Source organism: Numenius arquata, chromosome 9, assembly GCF_964106895.1.
Source record: "Numenius arquata chromosome 9, bNumArq3.hap1.1, whole genome shotgun sequence".
NCBI classification, from domain to species: Eukaryota; Metazoa; Chordata; class Aves; order Charadriiformes; family Scolopacidae; genus Numenius; species Numenius arquata.
Genome location: NC_133584.1, coordinates 10,830,779 through 10,850,698, shown reverse-complemented (window position 1 = coordinate 10,850,698; position 19,920 = coordinate 10,830,779). Strand labels below are relative to the sequence as shown.

The following is a 19,920-nucleotide window of genomic DNA, read 5'->3' as shown; positions in this document are numbered from 1 at the left end:
AATCCATTTTCACTTAAACCTGTAGAAGTGAGTCAGAAGAAATCATCTACATTGCAAATAAAATGTATATTAAAAAAAAAGAGAGAAAGGAAAAAAATTAAGTATGTAGGATTCCTGCTACAGCTAAAATCAAGGATCTAATTTACTAGCAGGGTTTATGCTAGTTTCGGAAGAGTCTTTATACCATAAAAAAGACCAAAGCGATTTAGACTTGTTACAGAGAAGCAACTTCCTTTGTCCTGGTAGCTGTAATACCCACATTTTGCTTTGCCTGCCTGTCTCACATCCTTCCCTCGTTCGACACAGGTCTAACCTATGTGGCGTTGGGCTATTAAACCATAACTGGATGGCACGACGAAACCTGCTCTTACTGTTTTCATTTTTGACCACCATCAGTCATGCACTAATACTGCTGCTTAATTTGCCTGGGTCTGCACTACACAACAGCAAAAGGAGATTTGGAGGAAAACTCTCAGGTGTAGTAGTCACCAAATTTTGTCCTTCACTGTCTGAATTTCATCAGGCTTATTTCAGCATAACTTTGTCTGTCTTCTAATTATTTTCATAACAGAAAAACAAAAGCATCTTGTGCAACCATGATCCCTCAGCCGTTTCATCTTTTAAATTCACTATCTTGAAAGATGCTACTGGATAAAATTAAAAAGCTATTTTTTTAATCTGGTCAATTATATGACAGTATATATAATTTAAGAGTGAACCTATGGATGAAGTGGTAACAAAATTTCTATTTTCCAAGCAGTAAGTACTAACATACCTGACTAGTAAAATGTGACAGCAGATACCTAAAACAAATTTTGCTCTTACACAGTGTTATTTACAAACTTTAAAAAAAAAAAAAAGTAAATTATGTTTCACTTGTCTCTTCTGTGTTCCTCAGCAGTTAAATAACATGCAGTAGGCATTGCCTAGAATATGTTTACCTTGCAAGATACTATTTTTATTTAGAGAAGATGATACTTATAAGCTGATATATCCGTTCGTCTATCTCAGTCTATGGCCCTTTCGTTAACTGTGCGCCACCAAATGAAATCTTCCAAAACCAGAGGTGGGAGGTCCAGGTGATAGTATTTCTCACGAAATGCTTCACTGAAGGGAGTCCTTGGAGAATCACTGTGGTAAAATGTTTTCATTCTCGTGTGCTTGCCGTACTGTTATGCTTGAACCGATTGAATAACCTCAGGAACAGAGGGTGTTTGTCTGTAAGGGGGAAAATAGCTTTTGTTACACATATTTCATCAAAAGAATACTCTATGCATATGGACAAGAGAGTCCAAAGTGAGAGCAATGGATCTCGATACCTTCTAGACATTGTGAGATTTAAAAACAGCTTTAAAATGCACTTCAGATGTCAGATTATGAGAAATACAACACACCGCTTCTACAAGTTAAAGTCTGTTTCTGCATCTCTTTCTGTGTACTCTAAAGTCAACTTTTTTATTATCTGTGCAAGTTTGGGCTAATGTATTCTGTAAGTCAAAATAGTTTATAAAATGGAACTAGATTGTGTTTAACATTCTAGTCTGTGTTTTTAGTATAGATGTACATTATATAGTTGTGTATCTATATATATATACACACATTTTAAAATGTTCCTACTGCTCCCTTTCTGTCCGTTGGCTGTAATGCACGCCTGTTATGCTCTCTCTTTTGAGTACAGGACAGTGTTGCTTTTAAAATTATATTTATTTGCTAGAAAAAAAGAACTTTCAAAGTTCTTCAAAATTCAATTTTTTTCACAGGTAATATTGCTAAAGTGAGGTAATTGTGTCTGTAAAGCTAAAACACATCCTGTAGAAAGAAAACAGTAGTTTAGTTTTTCAGTAGTTTAACGTTAGGGGTGATGACTTCAGCTTTATTTACCAGCTGTTCTTTGTGTTTTAAACGGAGAATGAGAGGGAGTCTGACACTACTGACACTTCTTGGGTGCAGAAATACTCTGTCTCATGAAGAATTCTTTTTAAATAAAAAGATGTCATTTTTATTTCATTGATGGGAAACTGAAGCAATAGTCGGTTAACACCCAGTCCTTCAGCTACTTCTGTTTTCTGAGCAGCAGCGCTGAGGCAAGTATGATGGGTGGCTTGCAGCGTTCTAGCCTCCAGACATCAATATTACAATATGAAACGGTGCTGGATGCCTGAACTGGTTCCGAGTACGCTGGCCTGTCTGTGAGACCCATTCCGTGTCTTTAAACATAATGAAGATTACTGAGATGGATAAGCTCCTACCTTCCTTCGGGAGCACGGTGTAGGTTGCTTCCATGCCCGCGTGGATGTGGTCAGTGACGTGGCAGTGCAATAGCCAGGTTCCAGGGTTCTGTGGGGTCATTTCCACAGTCTGAAATGTCCCAGGGAACAGATCAAAGACATCTGCTCTGTAAACCCCTGTTTGCTTCAGGACAAAAACAAACAATGGTTAAACAGCATGACGTTACCAGATGGCAGTAATTTAAGCTACGTTTTATGTGTATTCCCACCAAACTTTTTAATCACAGTTGAATGAAAAGACTTCTGCTGTATGTCATTTTTACAGAAGCATCACTTGGTACATCCGCTTCACGCTTAAAAGTTTAATAAACTAGCAGCTAAGTGGAAATGAAGGAAGACTACAGCTGTTGTCTTGCCACAACCATGAAAACTCACAGCTACCTTGTCAAAGCAACGTGTGAGGTTACTGGTGAGCAAATGCTACTGGCAGCTATTCTCCACCTCTTGGATGTTGACCAAATACAGGTTTGGGGCACAAAAACTCTACGGTCAAATTACAAGTCCTGCTTAATATTGTTGTATCTGACTTTTCAGAGATTAGAGCCCTTTGTACTTGATTCACCTCTCATTCTTAACACAGCAAGAAGGACCCGTTACCTTATAGTCAAAGCTGTGGCCATGGAAGTGCGCTGTATGAATGTCTATTTCATTGCCCATTCCCATCAAATACCAGGTTACTTTATCTCCAACGTGCATCGTCAGACCATGTAGATTTCCAAACACTTTGCCATTGATGGCTAAAAGGAGGAAAAGAGCAAGACAGAGAAAAAGTTGATTTTGTGTATTGTTACTCTCTAAACTTTAACAGAACACAAGATTTTAAAGCCAATGCGGGGCAAAAGTAATGGCATTGAATGGTGTATATAAAAACAAAAATACTTGGACAGCATATTAAAAATGATTCTGACTATATTCCATATTTAATTGGAAAGTAAGACGTAGTTAAAAGTTCTTTACTATACACCATTGCTAATATTGCAGTTCTTAAAGATCTGCATTTCCCATGAGGGTAAACTCTAGTAGGACATGTTACAGGGGACACGTTGCCTTTCTATTGCCTCATCCAGAACAGTTGTTTGCTGACATCAAATCAAAATTTCAAATTTCATTTTTACTGTTTCTCTCCTCAAAATTTCAACATGGAACCATTTTTTCATAGGGTAAAAAAAAAAAAAAAAAGTCACTCAGTGGCATTAACAGTGTTTTCAAATAGATTGAATGAAATTCTACAGGTCTTCTGCCCTGGAACTTGAAATTCAGAGGCGATGAGAAAGTCAAATTTATCTGCAGTACTTTCAGATACGGAATTTCATAGTTTCCAGAGTTATATTAAGTAAATTGGGAAACATACCATGCATTTTATTACTTTCAAGGAATTCCTCATTCTCTTTGTCAACAAGGTGCGGGTTGGTAGAATAGGTTTTAATGTTTTCATCCAAGTACCAGGATTCATTTTCATCAAAAACCATGAAAAGCAGAGCAAATTGAACTTTCTTTTTGGTATGAAACGATGGCAGATAATGTCTATGACACACAACAAGCGTGCCTATTAATCCACTGTAAGTGTCCTGAAATTACAAATGAAAAATCACGTCATTACAAGTTGCAACTAAGCAGAAGCACTTTTAATGCCAGACGTAAATCCTCTTACTATTTTTACAGCTGTCACTATGTAGGAATAAAGGTAGCCAGTGTCAGACAAACAAGGTTATTTCTTCACTGTCTTCCACTGCCCGTGGACCAAGTTCAATAGACTGAAGAGTAACTGCCTCTTTTTCACCTCTTGCTAGAAATAAACATTCCATTTTAATTTCTTGCTCATCTTTTTTTCTCCGAATTCTTTCTAGGTTTTAGGATTTTTAGCTTGGTTTCTGTTCAAAATATGTTTGACACTTTATTTGTGTTTGCTGACACATGCAGAAAAGAATACATTAGTTCCTATTAAAAATTATTAGTCATCTTAAGGTAATGGGTGCTTGTACAAAAATGGCAGATTTATGTCCCACGGTTGCACATTAGTTTTCCCACACGTGACTGGTTAGATACTGAGCAAGCTCTAGAGCGTTACCTTTAAGAGTGAAGCGTGAGGGAGGTGATCTCTACCAACAGCAGAACCAGGGAGCAAGAACGTGAAGGGCCGTGACTCTCAAATTCTGCCCTGACTTTCTTGCATTAGTCAAGAAACATTTAAGTATGGAAATCGGGGGAATGACTTGACAGAGAAAGCAGAGAGAGTTTCAAACTCATCTCATCTTTTGCTGTAAGTATATCTGTGTTGAAGTCACAAACAATACCCTTTCGATTTATATTAATAACGTACCTTAATGATGTCCACCGTTGAGTGGTAGGCCCATGCGATGCAGTGTGGATCTCCTTTCTCAGAACTAGATCTCTCTGGGATTTTCCAGACATATGTTTTCGTTTCACCTGAGTTAAATAAATATCGATTAATTTTAGACCTTTTCTGTGTGCTGACCTGTAAGAGGTCACCCTGAAACAGATGTTAGCTCCATTTACAGCTTTTGTCTCAAGCTTCCTCTTCCCAGTTACTGCTCTGGGTAGCTTATTGTTATTTCCCTTCTGCAGATCCCTGACTCTTCTTGCCAGCATTTTTGTGTGTGTGTGTGTGTGTGTGGCTGCACTGTCCAGTTTACCATAGTTAGTTTAAAAAAAAAAAAAAAAAAAAGTATCTTTACAAAAGATCACAGAGGAACTTCTGAAATAACAGCATAAGCTAGGCTCTCCCTCTGTAGCCAAATCTGTTTGCTTTCATGCGAGGTGCAGCCACACTGCATCAAAAAATTACTGATCTGTCAAGGGCTAGGATGCATAGCAATAGGAAGTGGGGCCATTTTAATTGTAGAAATATTGGCCATAATCAGCATCAAAAATTTAAGAACCTGAGGTAAAAAACAAACAAACAAAACCAAAGTCTTTCCTGCTATCCTAAACTGAAAGCTTGCTAAACCTGACTAGAAGGCTTGGTGTCGCCTTATAGAAATAACCAAGGATGCTTTGATACCTGGGTTAGTCACAGCAACAACAGAACTGTCTGTTTTCACTCCATGGGCATGTATAGAATAAGGTCTTGATGCCAAGTTCTTAAAAACGATTATAATTTTATCTCCAATATTAGACATAAGCAGTGGTCCTGTTGGATTGAAAAGAAAGATTAACTTGGTTTTACAAAAGATCAGAGCAGAGGGAGAGAGAGACAGATTCTTGTGTGCAAACACACAACATTGGTTTGTAATTCAACTAAAAACTATATGTGGATGATGTCACTCATTATGATACGCCAACTTGAGTCACCAAATTTCAGTAAAGGTCTAAGTTTCAAAAGTTCCAAGCACCTACTGTATATTGGAAGTCACTTTGGATGTTGCTGCCCGGTTTTATGCTGACTTTGAAGATGCTGGCCTGTGATCAGGCAGCAAATCAGAAGGGTTTTTTTTCTTGTAAAGCAAGCAATGTAATCTTGGATGGAAAGCACCATAGGAAAAGTAGCAATTTCATGGAGGTTTAGGCACTTTGTGCGGGTAGAACTATACTCGATATTATTCAAATAGCATCTTCTTGTTTTGTTTGATTGCATTTTTTCCCAGTTTCAAAACTGAACTTCATGATGACTCTACCTTGAATTTCCAGGTGCTGCTGCTCCTCTGCTCTTTTTTTGGGAGTGCTGAATGTCTGATCAGTGTACTCACGATATACTACCTTTCTGTATTTTGAGCCAATGAATTTATCTTCTTTATTTAAAAATGGATTGCCAGGGCTGCAGAAAAAAAAAAAAAAAGTAGAGGCAAGAATACACCACACATTTCTTTATGTATTTTAAACCATCTTTTGCAGGCGTGTCAATTAACCATCCAACAAAAATCCAGCTCAATGAGACAGTAATCTCTCTCATAGGCTGCTGGTATCTTCATCATGAAAACATTCTTGTTAAGCTGGGAGGTTTCTCTTAACCTGGAAGGTTAAAAAAACGGTAAAAATAGTCCAAGTTTATATAGTTTTTAAGAGAATACTGAGTGCTCAGCCTGGCAGATATTTCAAATTGCAAGAAGTCATCCAGCCACTTGCATACTGAAAAGTAGAGCTGTCAGGGACTTCTGTAGAACTGAAATGAAGACTAAAACTTGTGAAACTTAAGTGCCTTGAGGGATGGATTCTCTGCTGAGATCATGGGGGCTAGAGGCAGTGGGGAGAAAAAAAGTCCAATAACAGCATAGTCCGTATTACTTGTGCTTAGAACTATGACAGCGCCCACTGTGGTGTGCAGATGCAAAGAAAGTGTGTCTAGAAATGCCTGGAGGAGGAAAAGGTTCAGAGGAGAAGAGAGTTCCTCCTTGGCTGCTTTTGCAGTTTTTCCCCCCTTGTGTATATTCCCAAGTACCTTTCCTCATGGTGTTGATGCCGCTCAAATTCCCATGTCCTGTTAGGAGAATAGTCCCATTCAACTTCCACTGCAGCAATATAGTAAGTCTTTTCATGCAAATACATAGATAGATCCACATTCCACCAGTGGCATTGTTTCACTTTGTAATTCTGTTTCATGCCCCCTGTGTAGTGATCTGTTGTCAGGCACGACACTTCAAAAACTCCTAGAGGTTGTACAAGAAACAAAGACTTGAGGGCAAAAATCCTTTACTCGTAGATCGTAAGATTGCATTACCTATGTTGATTTAGTGTTCAGAGACTGAGACACAGGCTATCGCTCATATAAAATCCAAATTCTTTGTATAATACGGCTACTTGTAGTAATAAAATTCAGCATACACAGAAGCTAGAAAAATCAAGGCTTTAGCATTAAGAGCTTGTCCTATGAACACAAGTTTGCTGCCCTTCAAACACAGCTGTACATAGTTTAAACACCCAAACGAACAACATACCAGCTATTTAAATCTTGTCTCCAAGCGTAAAACGTTCATGGTAAACAGTTTCTAAACTAGTAACAGGATTTTTCAACAAGACATTTACCTTCAGAATCGGGTTTCATAATAGCTGTAAGAAATGTATGTGGAAACAGATTTGCTGTATCCCTTCTTGTTCCTTTAGTTACGAATGTGTTTTCTGAAAAGTATATCCCATGGACATCGACTTCTGACCCCAAGCCCATCAAATGCCAGGAAACCACACTTCCTTTACACATCTCAAGGCCAGGCTGATTTCCGTACATATAACCATTGATGGCTGTAGAAAATTTGAGGAAGCAAAACCCACCTTGATTAACACATTACTTAATTCTGCAATACAGATTAAATAATACACACTTCAGATATAATGTGATGCCTTAGACTGACGAAAATATCAATAATAAAATACTTTATCACATCAGTGAAACTAGAGAGTTAACTCAAAACAACTCTAAAACCAAGTGTTCAAAAACAATTTGTAACTGTTCTCCTTTTCAATGTCTAAAACACAAGTAGCTGACAACCAACTGGAGCTTCTACAGTATAAAACCCATCAAGTGTGCAGGATGCACAAATAATCCTGCTTTATCCCCTGCAAGACCCTTCAGCCACACAATGGAGACAATCTGAAGTGGTTTTTAGTTGGAGTTACTAATCCTTTCTATCTGCTCCTGTGCAAAACCTTCAAAGCCTGGGCCTCACAGGTACCACTGAAGGCTCAGTATCAAGATCCTGTAAATAGCAGGAATGCGCCCGAGGGCAAAATTTAAGAAAGAGCACGAGCAAGTATGTTTAAAGATTAGGACATATTTGCAGGACTACATACTGAAGATAAAAATGTTCTTTCACATGAAGCTTGGAAGACATTTCTACAGTACCAAAATTTGATCAGGTAAAACTAACTCAGCTCTGCCTTACTAAAGAAACAAAGAGGAGGAGAAGTCTCAGGGGGATCTCATCAATGTGTATGAACCCTTGCAGGCAGGGGGCGAAAAAGACAGAGCCAGGCTCTTCCCAGTGGTGGCCAGTGACAAGACAAGAGGCCGTGGGCACACACTGACACACAGGAGGGTCCCTGGACATCAGGAAACACTTTATCTCTGGGAGAGTGACCGAGCACTGGCACAGGTTGCCCGGGGAGGTCGTGGAGTCTCCGTCCTTGGGAGATATACAAAACCCACCTGGACATGGACCTGGGTAACTGCCACTGGGTGGCCCTGCTTGAGCAGAAGGTCAGAGGTGACAACCTCGAGAGGTTCCTGCCAACCTCAGCCAGTCTGCAATTCTGTGAAAAATCCTTTCAGCTACATCATCTGTAGGGCAGTGATCAGTTTTCTCCTGCTGCCTGGTGGCATTCACAGGGGTTGCACACGGGCTACAGACCTAATTCCTCCTCCTGCCTGCTCCAAGTGGTACCTAACAGTGCTAAATGCTCGACTGCCAAGCGAGACACCAAACAGCTGGCATTACATTTTGAGCTACCGCATTTAGCTGAAATTGAATTTCACTCAAACGTGGTTTTTTTGTTTCCCATGGAAAGGAATGAAATGTCTCTGCCACCCTCCCGCTTCCCAGTCTCCAACATGAGATCACAACAGTAAAAGTCTTATTGCAGAAATGACTATTTGGCTAGCTAATAATTCTCTTACAGTGCATTTTGTTAGACTCTTGGAAGTCCTCATCGTCTTTGTCAATTTCATTAGGATTTAGTGTAAACATCAAAATATTATCATCCAAGTACCAGCTCAGATTCTCATCAAATACTGTGGCAAGTAGAAAAAACTCCATGTTCACATTTTTCTGTTGAGAAGAAATAGCACATAGGAAAACAGAAATGAGCGAACAGAAAACGTCAGGGAAAAAATTCTATGTGTATAATAATTTAGAAGTGTAATTCACTGAGTAGGACAGATGCATACATTGAGACTTCATTCTGATAATCTCAAAGACCTCTAGTTGCTGGATCTGGTGACTAGATATCTGCTGCTAACGCTCTTTCTACCAGCAGGAACCACTGCTGGAAATGAAAGTGTGTTTCGGTCTTTAAAGTCTCTACTTCTTTTTAGCCATTCTCATCCCAGCTGAGACCAGCACTAGCGCTCGCTGTGATGGTGGTTTCACAATACAGCATCTGTCTATCTGGAGCCAGACTGACTTTGCTTTTTTATTTTTAATCAAAAAACCCAACCAAACAAGAAAACCCCAAACCAAACCCGCTCTCTTCATCTTCGTGTTCCCCTCAGCACACGGGTGAGGCTTGGTGCGAAGAGGAGGTGGTGCTGAGCGGCCATGAGCGTGTCAGGCCCCAACTGGCACAATTTAGGAAGAGAAAGCAGATTTAGCTACAATGATGCAAATGCTTCCATTTTTCCGCATTGACTGACCTGTTTCCCAGAAGGAAGCAGAGCTCCTTTCCTGCACACCAAAAGAGGACCCACAAGGCCAGAACTGGTGTCTCTGACCGCATCCACCGCTGAGTAATAGAGCCAGGTTAGACAGTCTGGATCTTGGTCTGTGGGGCCCACGTCTTCTGGCACGTCCCACTCGTACGTAAACGTAGCACCAGGATTCACGTGAGAGGCCGGAGATTCAGTACCTATTATAGAAATCAACACTAGGAATTACGCCTACATTTATTTTATCACCTTTACTACACCAGCAGGTAGGAGAGCTTGTTCCCTGGTGCCCGCAAGATCCCCGTCCGCAGGCGCACCTCTGGAGGCGGCGCCGTACCGTGCCCCCTCGTCGCTCTTGCGGTAACTCACACCATGGGGCTGAACGCTAAACGGGCGGCTGGCGTTGTTCCGGAAGGTCACCCTGATCCTCTCGCCCACCTCAGCCTTGATAACAGGGCCTAGGAGAGAGAGCACACGGGCTAATCACAAGACATGTCTATCAAGCGATGTACAGATCACCACGAGCTTATCGCAGTCGATGGCTGGCTGCTTCTCCCGTCGTGTGGGGAACTGCCCCTGGGCCTCCGCGGCCACAGACCCAGTCCCTGGCCCGGATCACACAGCAGCCCAGCAGCAACTGCACTGCTCCATTCCCGGTTCCTTACGGAAGCCCAAGGACATGCAGGACAGTTCCTCCCTTCGGAAAGGGACGTACAGACCTCAACGCCAACCTCAAACTGAGTCCAGAGCCATGCCAGACACAGCCGGGTTATAAACAGGGCTAGACCTGCCTAGCCTGGCCTTATAATCCAGAGCCTGACCTTCGGAGACCATGGCATATTTCCACAGGTGAGCCGGGGACCACCACAGCATTGCCTTCAACAGCTTTCTTACACCCTGGGGTGTCTCTTGGAGAAAGCCACAGGCACCAGCACCTGCAGGAGGCAGGGAGGGCCAAGGGACCCCCCCTAGCCCTGCGAAGTGATAGTTTACTCTCATAAATCTTTACTATGAAATAATTCTAGATATCTTACCTAAGAGTCCAAGATGTGCTTCCTCTGCAAGTCTTTTTTTATGTTCAGTGAAAGACCCATCTGTGTATTCTTTGTAAATGGCTTTTTTATACGAGCCGCCAATTCTTGTCTCACTTTGTTCGAAAAATACACGAGATTCACTGTGTAAAAGAAATTGGAATAGATGCAAACAGTTTAAGTCATAATGCTCAGCTTTACAAAGGCAGTCAGGACATCCAACCTATTTTACGAGTTTGTCTTTCGGGTTTCCTTTCAGTGATTTGGCCACACGTTTATATGCAGTCCTATACAAGGATGTGCAGGAATCCATTACTCTTCACTAACTTCTCTTTAAGAAGACACTGTGTTCTATGGCCCTTATAAAGCCAGGAAGCTTAGAGACTCATCAACAGTGATTTCCAGTCAACATTTCATAACCTGAAGTTTACTTTTTTTATTAGAAGTTACAAACAATTCAACCACAGTAGATACAAACACCAAGAATACGTAACATCTAAATAGAAAGCGGTAAGATTTAGCCTATGCTTTTTAGTCTACACTTTTACTCTTCAAAAAAAGAAACTTTCAATGTTTTACAAACTCTATTCAAGCAATGAACTGTGCCTCATCTCTTGTGGGCCAGGTAAGTATTCTTTAACTCACAGAAGAAAAATCTGAGGAACCTACTTATTCAGTGAATTGATCCAGGTCTTAAATATGTAAACAAAGAGCAAAGGGCAAAGCTACCTCGTGCAAGTCGTTTGCTAGCTGAGATGCCTTTAGTGTGACTTTCATCAGCTGAGGAGATGATGGTGAATTCCTAGCTTTGTTCTCTTAACTCAGAATTATCAACCACCTTGAATCATCAGAGGCCACTGCCTACATACGACATTACAATTCGTCTTCACCCCCCGTGAAATTACTAACATTACAGCAAAATTTATAGTAAGATTGCAACAAAAACAATAGACCCAATTTGGTCTGATATTTATCCTGGCATTAATATTTAAGCAGAGGTGAGGACAATGAGAAATTCTGCCTAAAAGTCAGCTCTACCATATGTCTTACTTTATTTAGCACGTTTATATCAATTCTGCTTGGAAAGTAAAACTTCTTTAATTAGAAGCATTTACCTGTCAGCGATTAATTCTTGTCCTGTAAAATGGTTCATTGCAGATGGGCCATAATTCCAGATGATCTCTTCAGCAGCAATGAAGTACTGTCTTATCTTCGTGCTCTCTTTGTGAACTGTTGTGGATTTCCTACAATCTTGTACTTTAAAAAGGGCCTGCATACCACCTGGAAAAAAAACCAAGGAGGTAGAGAAAACTAGGGGTAACGAACTGCACTTTGTTTTCTCTTTCCCTGCCTCCAGTAGCTCTTCGCTTCCCTGGAGAGTTCCCATACCATTGATGGACTTGCAAATCACAAACAAAAAGGAAGAGAAATTATATAAAAGAATGCACGCCAGCTGAGCCGGGCTGTAGAAACACAACCACGGTATTTAGAGCGGGCAGACGGGTATGGTGAAGTGCATTCTGCTGGTAAAGCTGCACCTGACGTGGTATTGCAGAGAAGGTTAGGTTGGAGTGGAAACTACTGTCAGTTAGCACGTCAGTCAGGGCCAGGTGCTGCCAGGCTGACCATCTTCCCTCTACATCTAATCAACAGCTTACCTGTGGAACTCCTGGGTCTCTGCTCCTTAGGAGAAAGGTCTGTTAGCAAACCTGCTTGCTGGAGACACAAACACTATAATAAAGAGAACCCTTTTACAGCTACAGACTAGGCCAGTTTGTAGGATTTAAGTCTTGCCCAGGATGCTTCACACACATCAGGATGCTGCTTGAGGTGTGACAGCTATTTCAAAACTTACAACCCCTGTGTAGTTGAATCCGTAGGTTAAACATACTCCTTTTTATGCTAGAATTTTCAAATCTTGGAGAATTATTTTGAGTTCTGTGTTCCTTCCCACTTCTGTGACAAATTACTTCTCTAACTCAATTATAAGGACGTAGAATCATGGAAAAGTGTGGAATTAGCTTCTAAGTATTTCATATGGCTAGCAAACAGTGGAAATACAGAAAGATGCAGGGAAGAGAAATGCAGATCAAAACAGAAAATTGTAATTAATTACCTTCAGTAAGAGGCAAATATCATGCTATTGTTTGTTTAAAGTTGAGGCTTGCAAAAGTGCAGCTGTGCCAATTGCTGCCAACTGGTAACAATTTCCATTATAGACAATAATTTCCTTGACTTCCATGGCTACATGCTCAAGCCCACCTAATACACTCCTAGGCATTTGAAGTACTATGCGAGTTTTGCTACCCAGAGGAGAGTATCATCTGGTGTAGAGCCAGGTCAGGCTAAAGTGAGTCAGTAACCTGTTTTTTAGCCTAAGCTAAAAAAAAACATTCTGATCATTGGAATTTATTCTGTACCTTCGATATGGTCATTCACTTGGCAGCTGAGCAGCCATTCCCCGGGAACCCTTGGTATCATGACAGCATCGATAAACGTGGCTGGGAAGAGGTTGACGGTGTCAACTCGATGATGCCTTTCTATTAAGGTCTGTCCATGAAAGTAGGCTGCATGGATATCAGCTTCATTACCCATGCCAAAAAGATGCCATTTCACCTTATCTTCCACACACATTGTGAGGTTTGGGAGGTATCCATACATGTATCCGTTGATTGCTAAAAGAAATATTATTTTACAGTTACCTTCACAGAACTTAAGATCTTTTCTTCAAAAGCAGGTGTCATACAACCATTGCTCTATTTTTCAAAATAGGAAGGGCCTCAGAACAAAACTCCACACCTCAAAGTGAGCCAGTATCAGACACGCACCTCTTCTGGACAACTACCTGCATGACCAACAGCTCCTGCCGTGATCCTGGAATCCATGTCAGAGCCAAAGGCATCTTCTTTGTTGATATTAACAGTAAAAAGTGTTTCTCTAAACTGTGATACTATAGTACAGAGTTCAGGACTAAGAAACAGAACAAAGCAACCCTACTCTGTTTAGAGCACCTGGGAAATTATACTGGTAGAGAGGTTCTTGGCCCCCAAGAATTTTATATCACAACTCCAACGGTTTGATTGTACAATACTTGCCATTACTTTTAATTTTTTTTTCTTATTTAAAAGGATCTTTCTTAATCCTCCAAGAAAAGGCCTTGCTTAAAAAAAAAACTACCTACATTTCATCTTTTAAAAGAGACAACACACGAAAATATTACTTCACCGTATCAACGACAAACAACATCAATAAAATGTTCTCTCACAGTGCATTTTATTGCTTTCCTGGAAGTCCTCGTCATCTTTGTCAACTTTGGAAGGCTCAGAGCAGTACGTCCTGATATTATCCTCTAGATACCAACTGAGATTTTCATCCATTACAGTAAACATAAGGATAAATTCAGCATCAAAGTGTTTATCATTGCCCTTATTCATTGTACCTGAAAAAGAAAGCGGTATAGTCAAAGTCTTTGGCAACTGACATTGTCTTTTTAAGTGTAGTATCTGTTTACTTCTTATTTTGCCACTTTTTTGAGTGTAAATGTACACATAAACTTACAGACACGCTCAGAAAACAAAAACTGGTTTTGATAAACCAATACTATAAAATAACTTTACTAAGAATAAACATTGCATGTGATAAGATTACAGTGAATCTCTTTCTCCTATCAGTGTTTACACATCCTTTTGCATTACTGGCATGAACGCTTCTCACGCGTATGGATTTGTGGACAAAGTACTCTGCAAATTATATTTGCTGTCACAAACAATATCCAACTACTTACTGTATTATTGAAAGGCAGCTCATTGAGAAGACAAAAAGCTGCTATTTCAAAATCAACTGTAGTCTTCTCCTCTTCCAGTAAGTTATTTCACTGATATTTATCAATAAGCATTACCATTCACCTTGCATATTTGTTTGTTTACTTACTTATTTATTTATGGTATTATGGTTTACCTTTCCTGCAAATTATTAAAGGCCCAACAAGCCCTGAGGCAACATCTCTTGGAGCATCTATGTGGGAGTGGTAAACCCTGGTTATGCAGTCCGCATCTCCCTCAGCTGGACCTTGATCTTCTGTCACGTCCCATGTGTAAGTGTACTGGCCTCCAGGCTCCACAGCGTCATCTCTCTTTTGCAAATCTTTGGTGTTGTCAGGGTAAAAAGCACCTGAAGAACATGACATCGCCACCGTTAACACAACACATTCACAATATGGTACCAGGATAGCACCTGCCATGCTTTAAAGTTGACTGCATGCTGCAGTAACACACTCTGAATATCTGAATACAGGTTGAAAAAAAATCTTTAAAATCAGCTGAGCCGATCTTTTCCTTCTCTTCATTTGCCTTTGATTTCCATGGGAGTGCTTCAATTAATGGCACATTAAATTTAGTCCTTAATTTATTAGGAGGGCACAATGTACTTCTGCTGAAAAGATAACAATTCAAATATTTGTGAAACATTTGTTAAATATTAATCTTGGAAAGTGTTCTAAAAAATTGCATATGTCCTCAAGGAATACAGGTGCCACTGGAATGAGAGAAACAGAAAAAAAAAAAATAATATTTAAACATTGTTCCAACAAGTGCATGTACTGCTCCATAACACACTGTTCTGCTCCCACAGAACGTGTCTATATCAAGCCACATATTAGTTGTAATGAAAAACTTAACAAAATATTAGAAGTTAGGCTGATACTTCATAAATTCTTCTAATGAAAAAATTTTAAAGATTGTTTTTGAGACACCATCACATTCTCAACAGCTCACACACTGGTTTTAAAGTCCCCTACTAAAACTTTCAACAGCTCTCTGGTGCAGAAAATCCCTCACTGCCTGAGTGTGGCAACATCAGCTGATGCAAGGGCAAATGATCACTAATCCCAATAGCACCCCTACAATACATCCTAAAGTGTGTCAGACATTAATTTATTACTAAGCAGTAGCTGTTTCTCCATTTTAAGAAAGTCTTGTGTATCACAAAATATACAAATTTAATGTTAAGAATTTGGAACTGTAAGTTATCCCTGTTAACAATATCTTCTTCACAACAGCATCATTTTTTCCTTCAGATATCCTCAATACCTGCATCTCTTGTATATCTTTATACTCTTATTTCAGGTGAAATGTTGATCTAAAATGTCTTCATTATGAATTCCACTTTTGGCTTTGTATTTCACTCTTGAAAAAATTACCAAACTTCTTAGCTCCTGTTTAAAATTTTCTGTGTCCTGTTTTAAATCTTTATTCACTTGACAAGTCTTCTCTTTGATGAGGGACCATCACTGACACTCATAGAAATGATGAACTTTTGATAAATTCTGGCACAGAACGGACTCTAGCTTACCTTCATTTTCCTTGGTGTATCTTACACCATGCGGATGCAGTGTGTAGTTTCTGGAAGCAAAGTTTTTCAAGTGAATAATAAGGGAATCTCCAACTTCTCCCTTAATGATAGGGCCTAAAAAACCCAGCCAGGAAGGTTTCTCTACTGTCACATCGTAGAAATGATTGGTGTACTGAGTGTAGACAGCCTTCTTGTAGGTGCTCCCTATCCTCTGTGGGCCTCTTTTGAGAAAGACTCCAGCCTGCCTGTAAAGAAAATACACAAACATATCTGTAGCGTCAGATACTCAGTTTATAGTTGAACGGTGTTAATTAGCAGGGTGTCAAATAAAGACCAGGCCTCCGTAGCGCTGTGCACAACTATATCTCTGTTGAGGAGCAAATATGTCTCTTACTGTTAAGAGTTGGGCACCCAGAGAGAGATTAAATATTATGCACCAACGTGAATTTTTTTCTATTTTGTACACTGAAGATAAAGGTGTTTGATATAATTTCAGGCAAACTTGAGACCATGTGGACAAGGCCAATAATAGTTCTTATCACTCAAAACTTCTGTACTTGCGTGCTTAAATTGGTATATAATTTTCCATGGCCTGTTAAAAACAGTAATTTCCATCATCACACTATTACGTTGACTGCACGGTCCTTGCTCCACTGCGATGAGGAGCAGCCTTTTCAGCCGTGAAATACATTCAAGATGTCTGGACATGAGCAAATCTACAAGGTGCTGCTAACACCCGGTGTGTGCGTGGGGTGGGGGGGACATGCAGCGTGCTGAAATCAGTGGGACCGAGCCCTCGGCTCGCTCACCCCTCACGGATGCAGAAGAATCACAGCCTCAGTGCCTGATAATGTCTCATTTTTACAGATTCAGCCCAAGAATATACAAACAGGTTACATGACAGCGGGGAATTAGCAATGACATCCTCAGTCACTAAGTGTCTTAACTGCTGGACCATTGCTCCTCTCAATTAATTATTAATTATATTAAAATTAATGATATTAAAAATGAGAGGCTAGTTAGCAAGGAAACAGCCATGAGCTAAACTGAGACTGCTGGAGGTGGTATGTCCCACAGGTGCTATCAACACCTCCAAACCATGTAGCTATCGTGGATCTGCTGCCCAAGCTCCACCAGCCGAGGGGTCACCACATCTCTGACAACTATTAACTGGGAACAGCTTTGGAGCCAACCTTTGCCAGTGCTGAGGGTCAGGTACCTTTCATTGGGCATTTTAGTCTCTGAGAAGAGTTATCTTTGCGGAAAAAGTGTTTCTATTTGCCAACTACAATGCTGAGAGAAGCTGCCAGCACTGGCTGTTCAAAGCAGTGGAGCTACTTTTGGCTGGTGCTGTTACCCCAAACTCTAGAGTCTCTAACAACAAATCCTCCTGCACCTTCCCCTGCCCGCTTCAGGAAGGACTAGCTGTGGAAGTAAACCTACTCCAGGAGGAGGCAATCCTGGGAGATAGGTCAACACTGCCTGAAGTTCAGCAGCCTCCTGACTGCTCACCTGAAACCAAGCCAACTCGGTTTCGTATTCCCAGCAGCCAATATTGTGATGTGAGCTAATACTGCCCAAAAATCCGAAGTATTTCCCACAAGGCTGAGCATTGTCTGAGCGTGTGGGGAAGGGATTGTTTGTACCTTGGCAAGCACAGATCTGAAGTGTAATTAAAACGCCAATTCAGAGCTCCTTGAAACTTGGAAAGCATAAATCTTAGTTGCAAAGGCTCAGTTACTGGAAGACTGAGTGCATGAAGCTTTTCAGCCACAAACAAATATTTTATGGCTCTTCTTGGACTGTTTAAACAGCTACCATTTAATTGTAGAGTATTCCTTCTAAGAGGTACACCACACTCTTCCCTTCTCCCGCTCTTGCCTCTGTAAATGTCCATCTCCACACAAGCACAGCCTCACAGTTGAAGGGTTTAGGAGGAGAGGAAGAATCAGAGAAGGTGAAAGTGAAAAGCACAGTAAAAGGGACCAGTTCCATTGCAGGCATGCAGCCACCGAAAAACGAGTTAATTTAGCACGCTGCAAGTTGCCACTGAGCTGAGAAATGCAGTCGAAGTGCAGCGAACGGTGGTGGCTTGTTGTATGACAACACTGCTCAGCAATTTTCAGACAAGATGCCCTGCTTCCACCAGTTATCAGAATTACTGCTGAATCACTGGCAGCATCTCTCACGTCACTCAGTTTATGAGGGGAAAAAAAAAAACAAAACCTGTCTGCGTTGCCTCGCGCCTGATGAAGTGGCAGACTATGGCTGAGATATGGTCAGCTCTCACCAGAGAAAACCACAGGGAATCTTCTAATCCCTCATCTACAGACTAAACGAGAACTGTATTTTTGAGATTGATTGATGATTTCTGGTTTCTCTCCTGTTTTTACTTTAGTATAGTCCTATGTCATTTTAAAGGCACCGAAAAAGTAGAAGGAAGGAACATTTTTTCTCTCTCAAGTATTTCTCTGATGACTTTTATATCTGAGTTTCCTTTATTGATTATTCATATCTTCAGGGCACTCCCCTCCTCCTCACCATGCTCATCCTCACCCTGCATCTCGCTCTCGCTGCACAGGACCCTCCTGCCCTGTAACCAGCCACCCAGCTCCTTCACCGTGGGTGGAAGGACCCAGCTCTGCTGCCGCACCTCCAACAGCTGGAAATAACCACCGCCAACAACGACTGCCTGAAAAAGAAACCTGTGCCCGACAGGAAAGTTTAAAATATGTCACACTTCTGCGTTTCAAAACAGCAAAAGTCTTCTTTTCAGCACTGCCACCTTAGCCATTCAAAATTAAACACCATTAGACATTAAAGGTCCTTTTCTAGTCTCTGCTTGGTAAACATTTCAACACATTCACAAAAACTCCTGCGTATTCCAATTCTCAAAGCAAGCCAAGAAAAAAATCAAAAATCCCCGATACGTCTGACCGAAAATACACTGACACCAACAGGATTCATTTCATTGCCTTCACCAGGTTTTCACTCTGGTCCTAAGTGCCTAAAGCAGGCGACGCTGTAAAATCAAACTCAACCAGTGTAAACTTTTACTTACTCTTCTTCTGCAAACAGCTGTCCAGAGATGAGGTCCGTACCGCCAGGCGCGTAGTTCCACACCGTCTCCGTAATGCCGATGTAGTACTCCCTCTCCACCGCCCCAGCTTGGCAACAGCAAGAAACCAGCAAGCAGCTTAGGAAGAACAGCTTCATTTTGCAGTCACGAACCTCGGGGAAAAGGTGAAATACAACCCCAGGAGGGGCACAAGCAATTTCCCTTTATATGTTCTTGGCTCTCCCACCGCCCACCCCTCCTCGCCTCCCCCCTCCCGGCTCCTGTTTGCTTTGGTGGACACAATGAAACGTTGCACAAGGTCTCTGTGTGTCAAGAGTAAACAAAAGATTCTGGTCAGTTTGGCTAATCTTCAAAGAAATCTTTTCAATTTCTGCCAACCTTCTATCACGCAAATTACCCTTCGGGCCGTTAGCGGATTATAAATTTTGCAGCCCAATTGAAAGTACTGGAGATTTACATGGATTTAGAGACTGAAGCTTAATTACATTCTTCACTATGTTTATCGCTCTCACTGTTGCTACTGCTGAGAATACAATTTCTGTGAAGCGTGGCACAAGAGCGCAACTTCTCAAGTGCCCTGTGAAAAGCCGTAAGTGACACGTGTCTCCCCTGGTGCTGCCGCGATGACACGGCCGCAGGCGAGGCAGCCCCTGGCTACCGGCTCTGCCTTTACTCTTGCTCGCCCGGAGCCTACAGATCGCTGCCCCTCGCCCAGCAGTGGCCACACCGGTGTGACACAGAGGGCTGAGGGAGGGCTCTGGTGTCAGAGCAGCGCTTGGACACCAAGGTATAGGTGGAGAAGCTAGTGGGAGGTGTCCCTGCCTGTGGCAGGGAGGTTGGAATTAAGTGATCCCTAAGGTG

At 41.2% G+C, this 19,920-nt stretch overlaps 1 protein-coding gene across 1 annotated transcript; it reads right to left on the bottom strand.

Moving 5' to 3' along the window:
* Window positions 1-653: 653 nt before the first annotated feature.
* Window positions 654-19,196, bottom strand: CP (ceruloplasmin). Its single transcript, XM_074153897.1, has 19 exons — window positions 19,042-19,196; window positions 15,981-16,225; window positions 14,589-14,801; window positions 13,897-14,070; window positions 13,052-13,306; window positions 11,747-11,912; window positions 10,635-10,774; window positions 9,918-10,058; window positions 9,589-9,800; window positions 8,854-9,004; window positions 7,269-7,481; window positions 6,685-6,892; window positions 5,924-6,063; window positions 5,311-5,439; window positions 4,609-4,715; window positions 3,640-3,856; window positions 2,886-3,025; window positions 2,250-2,412; window positions 654-1,218 (listed from the first exon to the last, which is right to left on the bottom strand). The coding sequence occupies exons 1-19, from the start codon at window positions 19,194-19,196 to the stop codon at window positions 1,148-1,150; spliced, it is 3,240 nt and encodes a 1,079-aa protein (XP_074009998.1). The 3' UTR covers window positions 654-1,147.
* Between the last annotated feature and the right edge of the window lie 724 nt (window positions 19,197-19,920).

Excerpts from the sequence above, each read along its gene's own strand:
- CP (XM_074153897.1), bottom strand. The coding sequence starts at position 19,196 with ATGAAGCTGTTCTTCCTAAGCTGCTTGCTGGTTTCTTGCTGTTGCCAA. Across the intron at positions 7,482-8,853 it reads AGAGTCTAACAAAATGCACT|CCATCAATGGTTATATGTAC; the intron begins GTAAGAGAATTA and ends AATTTTCTACAG. Across the intron at positions 6,064-6,684 it reads CATCAACACCATGAGGAAAG|CCCTGGCAATCCATTTTTAA; the intron begins GTACTTGGGAAT and ends TTTTTTCTGCAG.